We start from the raw sequence: 21794 nt of genomic DNA, 5'->3' as shown, positions 1-21794 counted from the left end.
TTTATCGTATACGCCGGGAAATGCTCCTGATGTATATGATAAGCGGAGGCTGTGACAGAGTGGCATCTGTCACTCATAGACTATTATGTTATCCATTTGACAGATACATTGTGAGCTTTTTCATGACATATCCACTAAACGGATTCAGTTATAGCCTATGGTTGACGGATGCCATGGTTAGGCATTAGTTTAACTGATCAGTCACGTATAGGATATAATGGCATCTATTTAACAGATACGTCATGAAGAGTTATTGAAAAGCCCATAAAGTATCCAATGGGCCGCGTTCACATGTGCATCGGGGCTTCCGTTCAAGGGTTCCGTTAGACATTTCCATCAGGGAAACCTGCGAACGGAAAGCCGAACAGAAACCATAGCTTCCGTTTGCACTACTATTGATTTCAATGCTAATGCTGTCGTTGCAAATGGTTTCTGTTTGTTTTCAATTCGCAAAATTTCTATTATTTTTATTTTTTTGCGGAAACGATAGCGCAGTCGACTACACTATTGTTTCCCCTAAAATAAAATGGAAACCTTACGGAACGGAGACAAGTGTAGACCATTTGCAACGGAAGCATTACCGTTGAAATCAATAGTAATGCAAACTGAAGCTATGGTTTCCGTTTGGCTTTCTGTTCATAGGTTCATCTGACGGAAATGTCTAACGGAACCCATGAACCGAAGCCCCGATGCAGATGTGAACGGGGCCTTAGACGGATTCCTGTGACGAATGCAATATGTTGGCATTTGTCGCTCATATAGTATCCGTTTAATGAATATGTGTTATTTAGAGGATACCACAGGATGGAATATCGTAGTGTACTATGCTATACTTCATTTTTTGTAGTACTCTGATGTATGTTGGCCGGACGAGGCTTAAAGGACACTCTCATGTCCTTTGACTAATGGAGCCCTATGGACACGTTTAGCGTGTACATCGGAAGCTTACTGATGCACATGTTAAACATATGGGGTAAACATAGTGTGAATGGACCCTTAGTTCCTAAGGTCCTTCTAGTGGTGACAGTAGGCAGATAGCAGGTTATCTTATAAATATATGTCTATGCAGGGGTTTTGGAGCTCTGTGTTAGGAAAACAAAGTCTTGGCCACTATACTGGTCAAAGATATATTAAGAAACTAATGAGTTCAGAATTTTTATTTCGATTAAAAAACATAACTAAATAGTATTCAAGAATGGACAAGCATTTTAAAGGGGTATTCTCAAAATCATTCCTAGGCAGCTTCTTTTGCTTAACCCCTTAATGACCAGGCCTACAAGTCCTTACTGACCAGATACATTTTTCTGTTTTTGCCTCTCTACCTTAACTTTTTTATTTTTTCAATAATGTGGCTATGTGAGACCTTGTTTTATGCGGGAGAAATTGTATTTTGTTTTTACGCAGTTTGGGAGTAGAAAAAATTCACTGTGTAAGTTATATAATCTATTATTACGGTGTAAATATAGGAAAAAGAGATCCTCTGCATTGTTTTTTTCATTTACTTTTTATCCTGTTGCCGTTTCAAGCTAAATAACCTGTTGAATTAATTATTCAGGTTATTATGTACATGTAGATACCTGATATGTGTAGGTTTTTTGTTTTTATGTAATGTAAAATATATTTTATTCAAAGTAATGACTTTTTGGGGGGGGGACATTTTTTTATTTATTTACTTTTTGGTTACATTTTTTTGAAACCCATTAACTCCTTAATGACCGGGCATGTTTGTACCTTAATGACCAAGCCAGATTTGTCAAATCTGGTATGTCTGAATTTATCAGAGAATAACTCTGTGAAAGTTTTGAATATCCAAGTAATTCTGACATTGTTTTTTCGTCACATGTTGTACTTTATTTTAGTGGTAAAAGTAGACTGATACGATTTGCGGAAATTAATTAAAAAATAGAGAAATTTAAGAAATTTTGTAAAAATTATCATTTTTCCCTATTTTTAACTGCAATATGTCACATATGTACACACATACTGCACAATTTTTTTTAATTAAATATATATTTCCATCTCTTTACTCTATTTTGTCAGCACTTTTGAAAAAAATTATTTTTTTTGAGCAATTTGGAAGACTTACAAATTTAGTAATTATTTTATACATTTTGAAGTACATTTTGTTTTCCTGCACCAAGCCAGGTTTTCAGAGGCTCATAGGTGTCAGAATGGTAAAAACCCCCACAAGTGACCCCATTTTGAAAACTACACCCCTTAAGGTATTTATTAAGGGGTGTTGTAAGTATTTTGACCCCACAGTTTTTTTGTAAGAATTCATGCAAAGCAGGCGTAAAAAAATATAATCTCACTTTTTTCATAAAAGTATCACTTTGAAGACCGATTTCTGTGTAAAGTGACCATGAGAATGAAGAAACACACCCCAAAATATATCACCCTGTTTCTCCTGTTTTCAAAAATGCCCCCATTGTGACCCTAATGCATTGCTTGGATACACGACAGGGCCCGAAAGGGAGGGAGCACCCGGAGGCTTTCAGGACTCATATTTTGCTTGAAAATGTTTTAGGCCCCACTGTACATTTGGAGAGGTTTTGAGCTACCAGAGCGATAGAATCTCCCCATAAACGACCCCATTTAGAAAACTAGACCCCTTAAGGTATTTATCTAGGGGTGTAGTGCGTACTTTGACCCCACAGTTTTTTGCTAAATTTAATGCATAGCAGGTGAAAAAAAAACAAAAAACACTTTTTTCATAAAAGTATCACTTTGAAGACCGATTTCTGTGTAAAGCGACCATGAGAATGAAGAAACACACCCCAAAATATATCACCCTTTTTCTCCTGTTTTCAAAAATGCCCCCATTGTGACCCTAATGCATTGCTTGGACACACGACAGGGCCCGAAAGGGAGGGAGCACCCGGAGGCTTTCAGGACTCATATTTTGCTTGAAAATGTTTTAGGCCCCACTGTACATTTGGAGAGGCTTTGAGCTGCCAGAACGATAGAAACTCCCCATAAACTACCCCATTTCGAAAACTAGACCCCATACCGTAATTATTTAGGTGTATAGTAATTATTTTGACCCCACAGTTCTTTGCTAAATTTAATGCATATCAGGTGAAAAAAAAAATAATTTCACTTTTTTCATAAAAGTATTTGTTTGAAGACCGATTTCTTTGTAAAGCGAACATGAAAATGAAGAAACACACCCCGAAATCTATCACCCTCTTTCTCCTGTTTTCAAAAATACCCACATTGTGGCCCTAATGCGTTGTTTGGACACACGGCAGGGCCCCAAAGGAAGGGAGCACCCGGAGGCTTTCAGGACTCATATTTTGCTTGAAAATGTTTTAGGCCCCACTGTACATTTGGAGAAGCTTTGAGCTGCCAGAACGATAGAAACTGCCCATAAACGACCCCATTTCGAAAACTAGACCCCTTAAGGTATTTATCTAGGGGTATAGTTAGCATTTTGACCACACAGGTTTTTCGCTAAATATATTGGAATTAGTCTGTAAAAATTAAAATGTACTTTTTTTCTGAAACATAGAAATTTTTATTATTTACAAGGAATAACGAAGAAAATGCACCCCAAGATTTGTAAAGCAATGTCTCCCGATTACGACAATACCCCATATGTGGTAATAAACTGCTGTTTGGACCCACAGCAGGGCTCAGAAGGGAAGGAGCGACATTTGGATTTATGATATTGCTGGAATGGTTTTCGGTGCCATGTCGCATCTGCAATGCACTGGAGGGACCAAAACAGTGGAAACCCCCCAAAAGTGACCCCATTTTGGAAAAACCTTCAAGGAATTTTTCTAGGGGTATAGTGAGCATTTACACCCCACGGGTCTTTTGCAGAGTTTATTAGAATTAGGGCGCGAAAATTAATATCAACATTTTTTCCACTAAAATGTTGCATTTTCTCATTTTCACAAGGGATAAAGGAGGAAAAAAAACAACCATTTTTTATAAAGCAATTTCTCCCGAGTACGGAAATACCCCACATGGGGTCATACGTTTTTTCATTAGAAATGAATTAACCCTTTCAGGACTGATCCATTTTTTGCTTTCATATTTTAGATTTTCACTCCCCGCTTTCCAAGAGCCATAACTTTTTTATTTTTCCATCAATAGAGCGGTGTGAGGGCTTATTTCTTGCGGGAGGGGCTGCAGTTTTATTGGTACCATTTTTTGGTACATAAAAAGTGATTCAAAAGTTGTATTACATTTTTTTTTAGAGCGAAGGTGACAAAAAAAAAAAACTGCGATTTTGGTGGTTTCAATTATTACATTTTTTTAAGGTGTGCACTGTGCAAATTAAATATTGGTATATTGTAATAGTTCGGACTTTTACGGACGTAGCGATACCAATTTTGTTCATTTTTTTACATTACTTTAGAAGAAAAATGCGAAAAGGTGTTTTGTTTTTTTAACTGTAAAAAAAAAAATTCTCACTACTAATAACTATAATTCTTCTACACATTTTATTAATCAATCCCCTTAGGGGACTTGATCCAGCGATCATTGGATCTCTGGTACAATATATACTAATGTATTGCAGTATATTGTTATTCTTACAGGCTTCTGTAACAGAGCGATCGCTGTTCCTGTCCGTTAGTACCGAGGGTACCTGCTGTAATACACAGCCGACACCCGCAGCGAATGGAGCGGGCTCAGAACGTGAGCCGGCTCCATACATCAACCGCCGCATCATGACGGGCAATTAAGTCATAGTGCGCAAAGGGGTTAATGCACAGCGGATGGTTCAAAGTGAAAATTGCAATTTTCCACTGATATGCCATTTTAGTGCATAATATGTTGTGCCCAGTTTGTGCCACAGAAGACAAATACCTCATAAAACGTTAAGCGGGTTCTCTCGGGTATGGCGACGCCGTATGTGTGGGCGCAAACTGCTGCTTGGGCACGCTGCAGGGCTCAGAAGGGAGGGACGCCATTTTGCTTTTGGAGCGCAGATTTTGCTTGGTTGTTTTTCTGATTTGGGTTTCGCTGGTATTTCAGTTTATAATGTGGGGGGCATATGTAATCTGTGCGGGGTACATCAGGGTATAATAAGAGGGTATAATAATGGGGTAAATAAATAATAATTCATAGATGTGTGGCCGGTGTCGCACTGATAAATTGCGCCCGATATTATCCGCTTTTGGAACATTTTGCATTGCCATATTCTGAAAGCCAGAACTTTTTTATTTTTTCACCACCAGAGCCCTGTGAGGGCTTATTTGTTGCGGGACAATCTGTAGTTTTCATTGGTACCATTTTGGGGTACATGCGATTTTTTTTTTAATCACTTTTTGTTCCATTTTTTTGCAATCCTGAGCAAAAAACAGGAATTCTGACACCGTTTTTTATGTTTTCTTTTTGCGGCGTTCACCTTACGCTATAAGTGACATTTTTACTTTATTCTGCGAGTTGGTACGGTTACGGCGATACCAGATGTATATATGTTTGGTCCTTTTTTTTAGCGTTTGCACAATAAAATGACTTATTTATAAATAAAAAAAATTTCTGTGTCACCATATTCTGAGAGCCATAATTTTTTTATTTTTTAGTCAAAAAAGCTGTGTAAGGGCTTGTTTTTTGCGGGACGGATAGAAGTTTTTATTGGTACTATTTTTGGGAACATGCGACTTTTTGATCACTTTTTATTCTTTATTTAGAGAGCGGTGGTGACCCAAAAAATTGTGATTCTGTCGTCGTTTTTTATTGATTTTTTTTGGAGTGTTCATCGTGCGGGGAAAAGAACATTACAGTTTTATAGTTGGGGTCGTTACGAACGCGGTGATACCAAATATGTGTACTTTTTTAACGTGTTAATTTTTTTTCTATAATAAAAGTCTTATTATAGGAAAAAAAGCATTTTGTGTTTATATCACTTATAACTTTTATTTTTACACTTTTTTTAAAACATTTTTATTACTTTTTTTTACTTTTTTTACTTGTCCCACTAGGGGACACTTAGACTTGCAGCTTTGATCGCTGCTAGAGTACATTACACTACACACGTAGTGTAATGCACTCCAACTGTCATTGTGACGTGACTGTCACACTGACAGGAAGCAGAGGAGGAACGGCCGGAGGCTGTTCCTCCGAGGCTTCCGTGCATGGCAACCCGGAGGTCATTATCTGACCTCCGATTGCCGTGACAAGCATCGGTAGCCCCCACGATCACTTCGTGGGGGCTGCCGATATACTTCAAACTACTTAAATGCGGCGACGGCAATCCGTCGCCGCACTTAAGGGGTTAACTGCCGAAAGCAGCGGCGATGGTCCGCTGTCCGGCAAGACTGATGTCTCAGCTGTCTAGGACAGCTGTCAGCGCGCGTCTGTCACTCTGTGTTTACACAGAGTGACAGTTTGAAATGCGGACGAAAATGCACGTCCTGGTGCGGGAACTAGCAGCCGACCAGGACGTGCATTTTCGTCCTTGGTCGTGAAAGGGTTAAGGGTTAACTTTATTTACAACTTTATTTTTTACTTATAATGTATTAGCATACTCTTCTATTCTAATACATTATACTATGTCACTATGACACAGGCTTCTGTTAGGGCAGCACACAGTCTGCCCTAACAGCAGGCAAACTGAACAGACACTCCAGGGGTCCTTTCTAGGTCCCCAGGACTGACTGCAGAGGGATTCCCTGGTCTTCAATCACGTCACCGAGTTTCCAGTGACGTGATCAAAGAGGGGAGTTCCTTTTGATCATGCCGTGGTCACAGACCGTGGCAATCAAGGAGTTAAACAGCTAGGGTTGGAATGTTTTCTGATCCCAGCGGTGTTCAAGAGGCTGCTCTAAGTTCAGGAGCTGTTAGTTACAGCTCCTGCTTAGAGGATGAGCGTAAACAGGAGCGCTCATCAGCTTCTTCTACAGCGATGCCAAAAGACCTTGCTGTAGACGAAGCACCTGCACCGCCTGCCGTCAAAAGACGGTGGGCGGTCGTTAAGGGTTTAAAGTTGCAGTTGATATGATAAGGCTGTTACTGAGATAGCAAAGCATAGAGAGAAATTGCCCTTTCCGGGATCAATCGGACATTATTACTCTTCATTGATGACAGTAAAATATCATCTGGATTGAACTGTGTCAATCTTTAATTTATATTGAGTAGTATGGATTAAATAGCTACAATAGGAGTTATAAGGATCTCCTTAATGCTTCAATAAAATGTGAGACATAGCAGGAAATTCATAATAATTCTATGATCGCTGATCACCAATCGTAAGAAGAACAGGGGTCCCGAAACCCCAAATTCTCTTCACTGCTTGACTGCAGTGTATAGGACATTGAAGGGAGCGGCGGTCAAGCTCCATTTAATGTCTATGGGAATGACGGAAACAGCCGAGTACAAGGCTCAGCTGTTTCCATCATTCCCATAGACTTTGAATAGAGCAGCAGTACACATGCTTGTTCGTCGCTCCCTTCAAGCTCCTTCTCACTGCAGTCGAACAGTGAGGAGAATCTGGGGGTTCGGGATCACCGTTTTCACAATCAGTGGGGGTCCCAGCAGGGAGATGCCCAGCGATCATAAAATGATCACCTATCCTCTGGATAGGTGATAATTTATGATTTTAGGAATACCCCTTTAAAGGATAGCTTCTCCCAAACTGTATGATTTACCTGCTGTGTTATACATTTCTGCTAAGGCATTAAAGAAATCTTTATAACTCCTATTGCAGCTATTTAAATTGGTATAAAATAAATGATTAATAATTGTTACTTTACATTTGCCCAACTATAAAAAAAAGTTTTTTTTTTTAATATTAGGTGTAGATTTCATATATGACACCACCTCTCTCCCATTCATTCTGACTGCATAGTAACAGTGCTGGGGAGCTGTTGTATCACTTTGCTTGTTACCAGTCTGCCCGGATGACATAGTTACATAGTTAGTACGGTCTGAAAAAGACATGTCCATCACGTTCAACCAAGGGAAGGGAGAAAGGGAAGGGATGGGGAGAAGGGATAGAACTTTGTTTTACCCCTATTGATCCAGAGGAAGGTTTAATCCAACTGGATCAACATTCAAACAAAAATTCTACACATTGACATAGGAGCTAATATTTTTTTAGTTCTAGGTAATTATCTAAGCCTTTTTTAAAGCCATCTACTGTCCCTGCTGTGACCAGTTCCTGCGGTGACTATTCCACAGATTCACAGTTCTCACAGTAAAGAAGGCTTGTCGCCTTCTAGGTAACGTATAAAAAAATAACCTAAAATACAAATGTAATAAAATTGGAAAAGCTCATTGGGTTTGCAAATTACTTCCAAAATGTGATTCATATATGAAAACTATTGCAGACAAATAGTTAAACTGTTGCCCATACCAACCAGAGCACTTCTATTGTTTTCCATTAAGTTATGGAAAAATGAAAACTGGAAGTTGAATTGGTTATTATGGGCAACATTTTGTATATGACTTAATAGTCACGTTATCTATATTTAATGCTTTTCTGAACTCACTGAATCCTCTACTTATATTCTGCATAATTTGACAATGAAATGTTATATGGAGTAGACCCTTTATCTAAATTAAAATGTATATATTTGCACGTTTGCTGTATAGTATTACCCTTTGCAAAATTAAGAAGCTAATAGAAAATCAGTCAGGCTTACTGGTGTCTTAAGTGTTAGACTTGTTGTGTCTTTATAACACATTTTCTTTATGTGCACAGTTGTATCTTCTTGTTTGCTAATAGTATCATATTGACTACTGAACCTTTACTGTACAAGAATTGTAAACTATAAAAGGTGTGATTCGTGACCCCTTCCTGGCCTTCTACTATATTAAAAAGGGTTTTGCAGGCATTAAAAGTAACGGCCTATCATTGGGATAGACCATTAGTGTGTGTGATCAGTGGGGGCCCAATCACTGTAGTATCAAGCCACAGTGGCGTCCAAGCCTGTGCGGCTTGGTCTGGTAGTTCATCTCTGTCCCGTTCTCTTAAATGTCAATCCCAGCTGCTCTCCTGCAGGTATTCGCTTACTTACATAGGTTGACTTGCCTACTATTCTATATTGCCTTTTAGCGCATATGGATTCTATACAATGGGGTCCTCTGCTTTAGACCATTTCTATTAGCCTGAGAAAAGAGCTGATGCAAAAAGTCTCTCTCTCTTTCTCTTAGGGACCCAGCTCGTCTGTGCATTACATGGACATATCATTGAATTCAATGGGTGCCTTTTAAAGTTTCATTCAACAGTTCAATAATCACCCGTATATAGCAATAATAAATATGTGTACTTTGCCCAACAAATATCGGTATTATAACTCTGAAAAAACTTACATTTTTGGTGAAATTAAATGTGTGCACATATTTTATAATTCGGTCTGACCTGGGGTTAACTTATTATTCTTATTAAATATTTCCCTTAAAAAGAACTGGAGCTAGCATTGGCAGGCTATGATGCACAATCTTGCCTACACATATATAAAAATAGTGGATTATTATGGAGAGGAGTCTTGGGACAATTTAATTAAAGGTTATGTAAACCTTTGATGGGCATTTTATTATTATTATTATTATGATTATTATTATTATTAATAAACAGGTCAGTCAGTGTGTTTGGTGTAATTTTTTAATTTGTTTTTATTGATAATTAGTTTTACTTTTTTAGATACAGCTGCTCTATATTCTCTATACAAAGCAGATGTATGGAGCGCTAAATCATCTAAATCATCTAAATCCTGTTCCCATCATGTAATCATAACGCAGATGTGATAGATTACAGGTAAATCCTGCGTGTCAGAGACACGTAGGACTCGCTGACACTGAAACCGTTAGGTCTGCGGGACTGACAGATTCTGGTCATAGCGAAAGATACAGATGCTCTCTATACAGGATATACACTTTGAGATACAGCTCTATCTCAAAAAGTCAAAATATTTTTTAATAAAAACGAATTAAAAAGTTACACCAAACACACTGACTGACTTGTTTATTAAAAAAAAAAAATGCCCCTCAAAAGTGTACATAGCCTTTAAGTCCTACCCTCTCCATACTAGTCCGTTAAAGGGTATTCAGGTTTCAGCAATTGGAGCTTATTTATTGTGTAAAAAAAGAGCTAGGAAATTATGTTTCAATTTCTCCCATTTTTTAAGATCCAGTGGATAAAAATATTTTCTTTTCATGTAATGAATACACAGGTGCTCAGCTCCTTAAAGAGGCTCTGTCACCACATTATAAGTGGTCTATATTGTACATCATGTGATCGGCGCTATAATGTAGATAACAGCAGTGGTTTTTATTTAGAAAAACAATCAATTATGACGGAGTTATGACCTATTTTCGATTTATGCTAATGACTTTCTTAATAGACAACTGGGCGTGTTTTCACTTTTTGACCAAGTGGGCATTGTGGAGAGAAGTGTATGACGCTGACCAATCAGCGTCATACACTTCTCTCCATTCATGTAATCAGCACATAGTGATCTTGCTAGATCATGATGTGCTGTCACTTACTCACACATTAACATTACGGAAGTTTCTAGAGAGTGAATAGACATCAGTTCCAGCCGGGACGCGATGTCTATTCACAATCCCGACACTTCGGTAACATTTGTGTGTCACTTACTCACACAGCACATCGAGATCACGCTACTGCTGTCATTTACTGCGTGATCTCACGAGATCACGCTTGCTGTCATTAAGTCCCACACAAATGTTACCGAATTGTCGTGATTGTGAATAGACATCGCGTCTTGGCTGGAAGCGATGTCTATTCACTCTCAAGACACTTCAGTAACGTTAATGTGTGAGTGACAGCACATCATGATCTAGCAAGATCACTATGTGCTGATTACATGAATGGAGAGAAGTGTATGACACGGATTGGTCAGCGTCATACACTTCTCTTTACAACGCCCACTTGGTCAAAAGCTAAAAACGGAGATATGCTATAGATACCCATGAATGAAACAGATGGACGCTAGACTGTCAAGTATGAAGTATCCCAATAACCATGGTAAAATAGCTCATATTGAAACTATATCACTAAATAATACCTACCCAACAGAAAATCTTTAACATTCTTTATGAGTTCCTTAGAGCGATTTTTGTCAGCTTCTATTCGGCTCATTGCTTTGCTTAGTGTTTTGCTCAATCGGGAAGCTTTCAACTTTGTGTCTTCTGCTAATTGTCTGATGTTCTCAATCTGAAATCGAAATGAAATAGAATTTTGTACTACAGCAAATACATTGCCATATATATATATATATATATATATATATATATATATATATATATATATACACACTGCCGTTCAAAAGTTTAGGGTCACTTAGAAATTTCCTTATTTTTGCAAGAAAAGCAGTTTTTTTCAATGAAGATAACATTAAATGAATCAGAAATTCACTCTATACATTGTTAATGTCCTAAATGACTATTCTAGCTGCAAACGTCTGGTTTTTAATGCAATATCTACATAGGTGTATAGAGGCCCATTTCCAGCAACCATCACTCCAGGGTTCTAATGGTACATTGTGTTTGCTAACTGTGTTAGAAGGCTAATGGATGATTAGAAAACACTTGAAAACCCTTGTGCAATTATGTTAGCACTGCTGTAAACAGTTTTGCTGTTTAGAGGAGCTATAAAACTGACCTTCCTTTTGAGCTAGTTGAGAATCTGGAGCATTACATTTGTGGGTTCGATTAAACTCTCAAAATGGCTAGAAAAAGAGAGCTTTCATGTGAAACTCGACAGTCTATTCTTGTTCTTAGAAATGAAGGCTATTCCATGCGAGAAATTGCCAAGAAACTGAAGATTTCCTACAAGGGTGTGTAGTACTCCCTTCAGAGCACAGCACAAACAGGCTCTAACCAGAGTAGAAAGAGTAGTGGGAGGCCCCGCTGTACAACTGAGCAACAAGACAAGTACATTAGAGTCTCTAGTTTGAGAAATAGACGCCTCACAGTTCCTCAACTGGCAGCTTCATTAAAAAGTACCCGCAAAACGCCAGTGTAAACGTCTACAGTGAAGAGGCGACTCCGGGATGCTGGCCTTCAGGGCAGAGTGGCAAAGAAAAAGCCATATCTGAGACTGGCTAATAAAAGGAAAAGATTAATATGGGCAAAAGCACACAAACATTGGACAGAGGAAGATTAGAAAAAAGTGTTATGGGCAGACGAATCGAAGTTTGAGGTGTTTAGATCACACAGAAGAACATTTGTGAGACGCAGAACAACGGAAAAGATGCTGGAAGAGTGCCTGACACTCTCTGTCAAGCATGGTGGAGGTAATGTGATGGTCTGGGGTTGCTTTGGTGCTGGTAAAGTGGGAGATTTGTACAAGGTAAAAGGGATTTTGAATAAGGAACGCTATCACTCCATTTTGCAACGCCATGCCATACCCTGTGGACAGCGCTTGATTGGAGCCAATTTCATCCTACAACAGGACAATGACCCAAAGCACACCTCAAAATTATGCAAGAACTATTTAGGGAAGAAGCAGGCAGCTGGTATTCTATCTGTAATGGAGTGGCCAGCGCAGTCACCAGATTTCAACCCTATAGAGCTGTTGTGGGAGCAGCTTGACCGTATGGTACGCAAGAAGTGCCCATCAAGCCAATCCAACTTGTGGGAGGGCCTTCTGGAAGCATGGGGTGAAATTTCTCCCGATTACCTCAGCAAATTTACAGCTAGAATGGCAAAGGTCTGCAATGCTGTAATTGTTGCAAATGGAGCGTTCTTTGACGAAAGCAAAGTTTGAAGGACAAAATTATTATTTGAAATAAAAATCGTTTTCTAGTCATTTTGCAACTCATTTGATAAATATAAGTGTGTTTTCATAGAAAACACAAAATTGTCTGGGTGACCCCAAACTTTTGAACGGTAGTGTATGTATATATATATATATATATATATATATATATATATATATATATATATATACACTACCGTTCAAAAGTTTGGGGTCACCTAGACAATTTTGTGTTTTCCATGAAAACTCACACTTATATTTATCAAATGAGTTGCAAAATGACTAGAAAATATAGCCAAGACATTGACAAGGTTAGAAATAATGATTATTATTTGAAATAATAATTTTCTCCTTCAAACTTTGCTTTCGTCAAAGAATGCTCCATTTGCAGCAATTACAGCATTGCAGACCTTTGGCATTCTAGCTTTTAATTTGCTGAGGTAATCGGGAGAAATTTCACCCCATGCTTCCAGAAGGCCCACCCACAAGTTGGATTGGCTTGATGGGCACTTCTTGCGTACCATACGGTCAAGCTGCTCCCACAACAGCTCTATGGGGTTGATATCTGGTGACTGCGCTGGCCACTCCATTACAGATAGAATACCAGCTGCCTGTTTCTTCCCTAAATAGTTCTTGCATAATTTGGAGGTGTGCCTTGGGTCACTGTCCTGTTGTAGGATGAAATTGGCTCCAATCAAGCGCTGTCCACAGGGTATGGCATGGCGTTGCAAAATGGAGTGATAGCCTTCCTTATTCAAAATCCCTTTTACCTTGTACAAATCTCCCACTTTACCAGCACCAAAGCAACCCCAGACCATCACATTACCTCCACCATGCTTGACAGATGGCGTCAGGCACTCTTCCAGCATCTTTTGAGTTGTTCTGCGTCTCACAAATGTTCTTCTGTGTGATCCAAACACCTTAAACTTCGATTCGTCTGTCCATAACACTTTTTTCCAATCTTCCTCTGTCCAATGTCTGTGTGCTTTTGCCCATATTAATCTTTTCCTTTTATTACCCAGTCTCAGATATGGCTTTTTCTTTGCCTCTCTGCCCTGAAGGCCAGCATCCCGGAGTCGCCTCTTCACTGTAGACGTTGACACTGGCGTTTTGCGGGTACTATTTAATGAAGCTGCCAGTTGAGGACCTGTGAGGCGTCTATTTCTCAAACTAGAGACTCTAATGTACTTGTCTTGTTGCTCAGTTGTGCAGCGGGGCCTCCCACTTCTCTTTCTACTCTGGTTAGAGCCTGTTTGTGCTGTCCTCAGAAGGGAGTAGTACACACCGTTGTAGGAAATCTTCAGTTTCTTGGTAATTTCTCGCATGGAATAGCCTTCATTTCTAAGAACAAGAATAGACTGTCGAGTTTCACATGAAAGCTCTCTTTTTCTAGCCATTTTGAGAGTTTAATCGAACCCACAAATGTAATGCTCCAGATTCTCAACTAGCTCAAAGGAAGGTCAGTTTTATAGCTCCTCTAAACAGCAAAACTGTTTACAGCGGTGCTAACATAATTGCACAAGGGTTTTCAAGTGTTTTCTAATCATCCATTAGCCTTCTAACACAGTTAGCAAACACAATGTACCATTAGAACACTGGAGTGATGGTTGCTGGAAATGGGCCTCTATACACCTATGTAGATATTGCATTAAAAACCAGACGTTTGCAGCTAGAATAGTCATTTAGCACATTAACAATGTATAGAGTGTATTTCTGATTAATTTAATGTTATCTTCATTGAAAAAAACTGTGCTTTTCTTGCAAAAATAAGGAAATTTCTAAGTCCCTAAACTTTTGAACGGTAGTGTGTGTATATATATATATATATATATATATATATATATATATGTGTGTGTGTAAAAGAAGAAAGAAGCACAGCTCCAGAGGTGGGTGCAAGTCCAAGGCTCAGGCTACCAGCGCTCAGATAGACAGCAAACAAAAGAATTGAGGCAGCACTCCAGAGTAGTGGATGAAAAAAGTGGTGTGTTTATTCACCCCAGAGACAGGCAACGTTTCGATCCAGCTTACTGGGATCTTTCTCAAGCCTTTCTATAAAATAAAGGACTACTAAACAAGGAAAATGTTATTTTACTCTTTCATCATACAGATGTAGGCATCATTATTGACTTATTGGTTGTGAAACTTAAAGGGGTTATCTGTTTGGGCAACCTCCGTCCCATATCTGCTTTCCAGCATGATTGCAGGAGGTTCAGTGGTGGTCACCCTCAGCTGTAATTATAAGGGAAAGCTGGGGCACAAAATTGATTTACCGCTAGTCTGTGACATTATGGGAACATTGTGGTCACTATTAATGTTTCGTCTCTGACATAATAACATAATAGTGACTTTGAGGGCTCCTTCAAACACCTCAGGCAATATACATAACATCTTCAAAGAGATAAAGCCTTATGTCAGCTCCTATTATACAGTGGAGGAAATAAGTATTTGATCCCTTGCTGATTTTGTAAGTTTGCCCACTGTCAAAGTCATGAACAGTCTAGAATTTTTAGGCTAGGTTAATTTTACCAGTGAGAAATAGATTATATTAAAAAAAAAAAAGAAAATCACATTGTCAAAATTATATATATTTATTTGCATTGTGCACAGAGAAATAAGTATTTGATCCCCTACCAACTATTAAGAGTTGAGCCTCCTCCAGACCAGTTACACGCTCCAAATCAACTTGGTGCCTGCATTAAAGACAGCTGTCTTACATGGTCACCTGTATAAAAGACTCCTGTCCACAGACTCAATTAATCAGTCTGACTCTAACCTCTACAACATGGGCAAGACCAAAGAGCTTTCTAAGGATGTCAGGGACAAGATCATAGACCTGCACAAGGCTGGAATGGGCTACAAAACCATAAGTAAGACGCTGGGTGAGAAGGAGACAACTGTTGGTGCAATAGTAAGAAAATGGAAGACATACAAAATGACTGTCAATCGACATCGATCTGGGGCACCATGGAAAATCTCACCTCGTGGGGTATCCTTGATCCTGAGGAAGGTGAGAGCTCAGCCAAAAACTACACGGGGGGACCTTGTTAATGATCTCAAGGCAGCTGGGACCACAGTCACCAAGAAAACCATTGGTAACACATTACGCCGTAATCGATTAAAATCCTTCAGTGCCCGCAAGGTCCCCCTGCTCAAGAAGGCACATGTACAGGCCCGTCTGAAGTTTGCAAATGAACATCTGGATGATTCTGAGAGTGATTGGGAGAAGGTGCTGTGGTCAGATGAGACTAAAATTGAGCTCTTTGGCATTAACTCAACTCGCCGTTTTTGGAGGAAGAGAAATGCTGCCTATGACCCAAAGAACACCGTACCCACTGTCAAGCATGGAGGTGGAAACATTATGTTTTGGGGGTGTTTCTCTGCTAAGGGCACAGGACTACTTCGCCGCATCAATGGGAGAATGGATGGAGCCATGTACCGTCAAATCCTGAGTGACAACCTCCTTCCATCCACCAGGACATTAAAAATGGCTCGTGGCTGGGTCTTCCAGCACGACAATGACCCGAAACATACAGCCAAGGCAACAAAGGAGTGGCTCAAAAAGAAGCACATTAAGGTCATGGAGTGGCCTAGCCAGTCTCCAGACCTTAATCCCATCGAAAACTTATGGAGGGAGCTGAAGATCCGAATTGCCAAGCGACAGCCTCGAAATCTTAATGATTTACAGATGATCTGCAAAGTGGAGTGGGCCAAAATTCCATCTAACATGTGTGCAAACCTCATCATCAACTACTAAAAATGTCTGACTGCTGTGCGTGCCAACAAGGGTTTTGCCACCAAGTATTATGTCTTGTTTTCCAAAGGGATCAAATACTTATTTCTCTGTGCACAATGCAAATAAATATATATAATTTTGACAATGTGATTTTTTTTAATTTTTTTTATATAATCTATCTCTCACTGGTAAAATTAACCTAGCCTAAAAATTCTAGACTGTTCATGTCTTTGACAGTGGGCAAACTTACAAAATCAGCAAGGGATCAAATACTTATTTCCTCCACTGTATCCACATTTCTCTATAGAGCCTACAATGTGTTTCAACCCCCTTGCACCTTTTGTCAACCTCCAGCGGCTGTTTTCATCCTACAGAGAGAGACAATTTAAAACTTTCATACTAAAAAGGTAGATATCTGGAAGAAAAAAAACTCCTTGTGTCGGGCGCTTCTGTGTAGTTGGTGCGGTGATTACCACGAGCCCATTGGATAGATGATAAAACAATTTATTGGACAATTTGTTTAAATGCCTGACGAAGACCTCAATTTGTTTAGATGCCTGACGAAGACCTCAATACGGGGTTGAAATGCGTTGCAGCAGTCCTCTTTTTTATTCTTTTTAAACAAATTGTCCAATAAATTGTTTTATCATCTATACAATGGGCTCGTGGTAATCATCGCACCAACTACACAGAAGCACCCGACACAAGGAGCATTTTTTCCCCCAGATATCTACGTTTGAATGACCACGTCGAGGAAACTCCAGCACAGGAGGTATCCACCGTGGGTCTGCTCCAGAGGCTAGCACAGTGTACCGGAAACTACACCAGACGAGCAACAAAGTCAAGTTGTGCTGACGATCCTGCACAACCTAACCAGGTGAGTCTATCACAACTCATCTGTACATCAATATACCACCAGTGCATACGATATCACCCTAGAGGAGCGCCGTTTCTCTTTTTGTTTCTTTTCTCTAAGCAATACTAAAAAGGTGAGATAACTGGCAGGCAATTGATCTGCTATTTCCCCAGATATTCTCCTATTTTGTTTTCACTTCTTGAGCTATTTATCTCAATTTTCTCACCTCCGTTTCAACATTAGATATTTTTATGTTTTTATATTTGCTAATTTGTTGTATTCACCTGTTTACCAGCGTCAAGTAGATGAATTGCAACTCTCTTTAGCTTAGTGTCTGTTTCATTTGCTTTATTCAAGCCATCTTTGGCCAGTGACAATACTCCATTGCAATTTGGTCCGCCACATTTCCTCTTTCCAAACTTGTCTCGACATAAAGCTCCTCCACATGGTGCAACATCACATGGGAAGTCCCAGACTGTTCCGCAAACCTAAGTGAACAAATGACATTTAGAACCTCCATCATAGATAATTATCATTAAAAAAACATTATTTAATATGCATGAAATCATTGTTTATAAATATTACGTGCATAGTTTTAGTCAAAACAAGTAGTTTTATGAAACCGTGATTTAGTTGTTGCAGAACTTTGGTTTTGGATAAATGCTGGATTATCTTTACTAAGTAAGCTGTTCCCTAACCAGTTGCTGAAGAGTCACATGTGGCTGCTGGCACATAGCTCCTCAATTTATGGCAGCTCCAGATATTATTGTGTGCCAATATTGCATTACCACAGTCGAAACCATATCACAGGCAGTTAACACGAGGGAAGGAACCACATCACTTGGTCATATCCCTTTTAATATTCTAAGAAGACCAGCTATCAAAAAAAAACACCATCATTTTGCGATGTCACGAGATATCTATGCTATTTGTACCACTACCATATAGCTGTGATGTGAATTGCAGCCTGTTAAGGGTTTTGCTAGCATATCGTGATATTGTATTGAAATTGTTTCATGAGATATTGGAGTCCTTAACCAAATTAAAACAAAGGTAAGGGTGTACACATCTGTGTGTCGAGAAAGCTTCTGACTTACATGCTAAATGTGTGAAAAGGGCTCTATCGTCAAATGGAGCCAAAAAGAGTGTCCTTTCGGCGTCTGTCTGGCTGATATGCATTAGTATACAGCAAAAAAAAGTTTGAAACAGCGTAGTAGACTACTATAACATCCCATGGAGTTTAGTACAAAACCGTAACCTATGGGTGCCACTGAATGGCCGAGTCCACACGTAGCATAAATACTGCGGATGTTCCGCAATGGATTACATAGCGGAAAATCCAGAGAGTATTACAGTAGCAGCACAGTGGATGAGATTTGAACAAATCTCATCCACACGCTGCTTAAGAAACCTGTGGAAAAAAACGTTCTTAAATTGACCTGTGATGCGTTTTTTTAAATCCACAGTATGTCAATTTATGCTGTGTAATTGCTGCTTTTCTGTTGCAGGTTTTCCCCATTGAATTCAATGGGGTGGTAACATCCGCAACAAATAGCAGGTGTTGCGATTTGTGCGGTGGAAAAGCTATGATTCCGCCGCAAATATAGCAACTCAGATTTTTTTTAAATTATACTTACCCAAAACTCTCTGCTTCTGCATTCAGCCCGGTCTCCAGGGATGACGTTTCATTCCATGTAACCGCTACAGCCAATCACAGGCTGCAGTGGCCACATGGAATAAAACATCATCCCAGGAGGCTGCGCTGCAGGACGTCAGAGGGACGAGTCGCCATGGTTACGTCCACGGTAAATATGAACGTTTTTCTTTTTTCATATCCATTAAACGGATGCCATCATAGCCTATGGGTGACGAATGCTTAAATCGGATGTCCAACAGTGGCATCCGTTAACATTAGACTGTAATGGTATCCGTGGTAAAATATGATGTGAAAATAGCCTTGTGTGTATGGTCAGCTTACTTTTGGCCTAGTATGGGTCTCATTTAGAGAAAATTGCAAGCAAAAAGTGATGGAGTTGTCTATAGCATTTAGTCAAATCATTGTCTTTATTTGATGTGATTAGTTGATATTGACGTTGACTCCAGTTTTTGAGTGCACTATTTTTTTTACGTATGAGACCCTTATTTAGGTTATGGATAGTCACATTTTTGTTCTTTACTACAACATTCTGGTCAATAGGGTAATATACATGAGTCATGGTTGGCCTTTAATAGTTCCCTATGAAAGGCAATAGACAAAACATAATTATCCTGAATTCACAGAAGATAAGGTAGTGGTGGATTATTTTACCATAGAAGTCAGAAATACATTTATGGCTAATGGGAATTAGGGGATTTTATTCCTATTAGTGGCCAAAATTTAGCTGATTTTAGACCAAGCTAAGATTTGTTTGGGAAATGTATACATGGTGTACTTGCATTGTATTTCCGCAGCGGAAAACTTTACAACGTATGGCTATGCTAAAAATATTCCGCAACGCAAGAACTACAGTAATCTGTCTGAATTGCAGAATATTTTTCCCATACATTGTAGTCTTTTTTTTAAATATTTCTAATCTGCAGAAATACATATCAAGTGCGCCACGTGTGCGTGCACCCAAACAGTTGCAAAATTGTAGACAGGCTACTATGCTATAAATTGTCTATAGAAACAGTTTAGTTTAAATGCCATAGTTAATGATATATAAATAACTCTTTGCATCTGCAATATACAAAGCCATTTTTTTTATTATTAGACCAATAGGGGTGATCTGATAGAACACCTATAGTAGTCTTCACAGTTTTTTCCTTTTGTATACTAAATGGATATACTGTATACATTTATAAGTGACCCACACTGACAATTATGAAGGTTGTCAGGTGCGCCTAAATACGTTTGCATAATAATTACTTATCGTATGTCCTGTATAAAGATATCAGGACAGAGATACAAACTTTGTAGAACAAGGACTCTCACCATCTCATTCATTTTGCTGATTTGAAGTGATTTCATTCTATTAAGTTTGTCAAAGTTTTGCTTGTCTTTTGCATCTAGATTGTTTAATGCGTTTAAAATGTTTTTACTAGTTTTTGTGGCTGTCTTGATAATGGGAGTAGCATTGCGTGCTCTGTCTACCGCAGATAAAGATGTTTTGTAGTGTATGGTGATCTTGTCAAAAGACTCTTGAATATCTGTATAGAAAGAAAAACACATACAGTGATTGCCATCAGTGAATTACTAACACATGGGACGAATAAAATCAAGGGAAAATTACTGTAGTAAAATACAATACAATATTAACAGAACAATTTAATATGTTTCTGTCTTGTTTATTCACCAAATCCATAATGCACAATTATAACTTGACCCTGTTATCTCTTGTCAAATATAAAACAGAAGCAAAAACAATAAAAACTGTACATATAACTCAAGTTTTGCACTTTGGTTAACTTGTTAAACTTTTTTGCTATTGCTTTTTCTAAGTCGTTAATGTACGCAGGTGTTGTCAGGTAGCTTTCCATAGATCTGGAGTGATAAATTGGTCTAGTTATGCAGCAGTATATTCCTTCGTGACCTATAACTAGGCAGATTTGTCATTGAGTATTATGGGAACATTTTGGTTCCACTATAGAAGTTGTAATGTCAACCATTTTAGTCACCATGCAGCTTTCCCATAAATAGATAAAATTAAGAAATGGCTGGACAGAATTGCTAAAAATTTGACTGAAGAGGAATTCCCTTTAAGTAAAAGAACATTTGCAATCTCTATGAGAAACAGAATTAGGCTGTGTATGTATATCTATTACTGGCCATGCAAACACATGCAGAGCCAATTCTGCAGCACTCGGTGAGTGCCGGAAATGATTTTTTATCCAATATGGAAGCTCAAACTGGAATCATATATATGGGGAAATTGTTGTTCAGTGTCTTTTTTTTTGTAATTGGCCATGAATGGGTTTGAATTTTATCTGAAATGCACTTGGAAGGAGATCCCACATACAGACCACTTAGGGATGTCAGCATTTGCTTCAATGTCTGATAACAATCCTCTTAATTTTGAGGCATTTAATATAAGTCGTGCCAAGAGTCATTTTGATCTTATATATGCTGCAATATTGAGCTGATGCTTCTCATTAATTATTACATGTAATCGTTTAAGTGCTGGTTAATCAATCACACAACGTGTGAGTCATGATTTATATAAGATGATAGTAGCAATATAGTAAATAAAAATAAATTGACCAAATTCTTGCCTTTGAAATATCTACTTTCCTCTTCCTTAGAGGGATTTGATATGATGTATACTCCTTACCGTTATCCTTGATTGTATTTTCTTTCTCCTTCTTTTTCTTTATTTTGTTGAGTTCAGTAAATAAATAATCAATCTCTGTCCCCATTTCCGAAATTGTTTTATTCATTTTTGCAATTTCACTGAATTTCCGCAAATCTGGAACCTTAATTTTATCCACTTTCTGGCTGTAAAGGATGTGAAATAACACAGCTTAATACAAAGAATGGATTTTCTTTA

General features: G+C 38.6%; 1 protein-coding gene across 1 annotated transcript in view; it reads right to left on the bottom strand.

Moving 5' to 3' along the window:
* LAMB4 (laminin subunit beta 4) overlaps positions 1-21794 on the bottom strand; it is a 146911-nt gene that overhangs the window by 46576 nt on the left and 78541 nt on the right. Inside the window, exons 26-29 of the mRNA XM_075859410.1 lie at positions 21579-21742; positions 20243-20457; positions 17553-17756; positions 10990-11134 (exon numbers count right to left, since the gene is read on the bottom strand). Coding sequence (XP_075715525.1) covers positions 10990-11134; positions 17553-17756; positions 20243-20457; positions 21579-21742 — 728 coding nt within the window. The remainder of the gene's footprint in view (positions 1-10989; positions 11135-17552; positions 17757-20242; positions 20458-21578; positions 21743-21794) is intronic.

Source organism: Rhinoderma darwinii, chromosome 3, assembly GCF_050947455.1.
Source record: "Rhinoderma darwinii isolate aRhiDar2 chromosome 3, aRhiDar2.hap1, whole genome shotgun sequence".
Classification (NCBI taxonomy): domain Eukaryota; kingdom Metazoa; phylum Chordata; class Amphibia; order Anura; family Rhinodermatidae; genus Rhinoderma; species Rhinoderma darwinii.
Note: the sequence above shows the minus strand (reverse complement) of the source record. Positions and strands in the feature narration are given on the sequence as shown.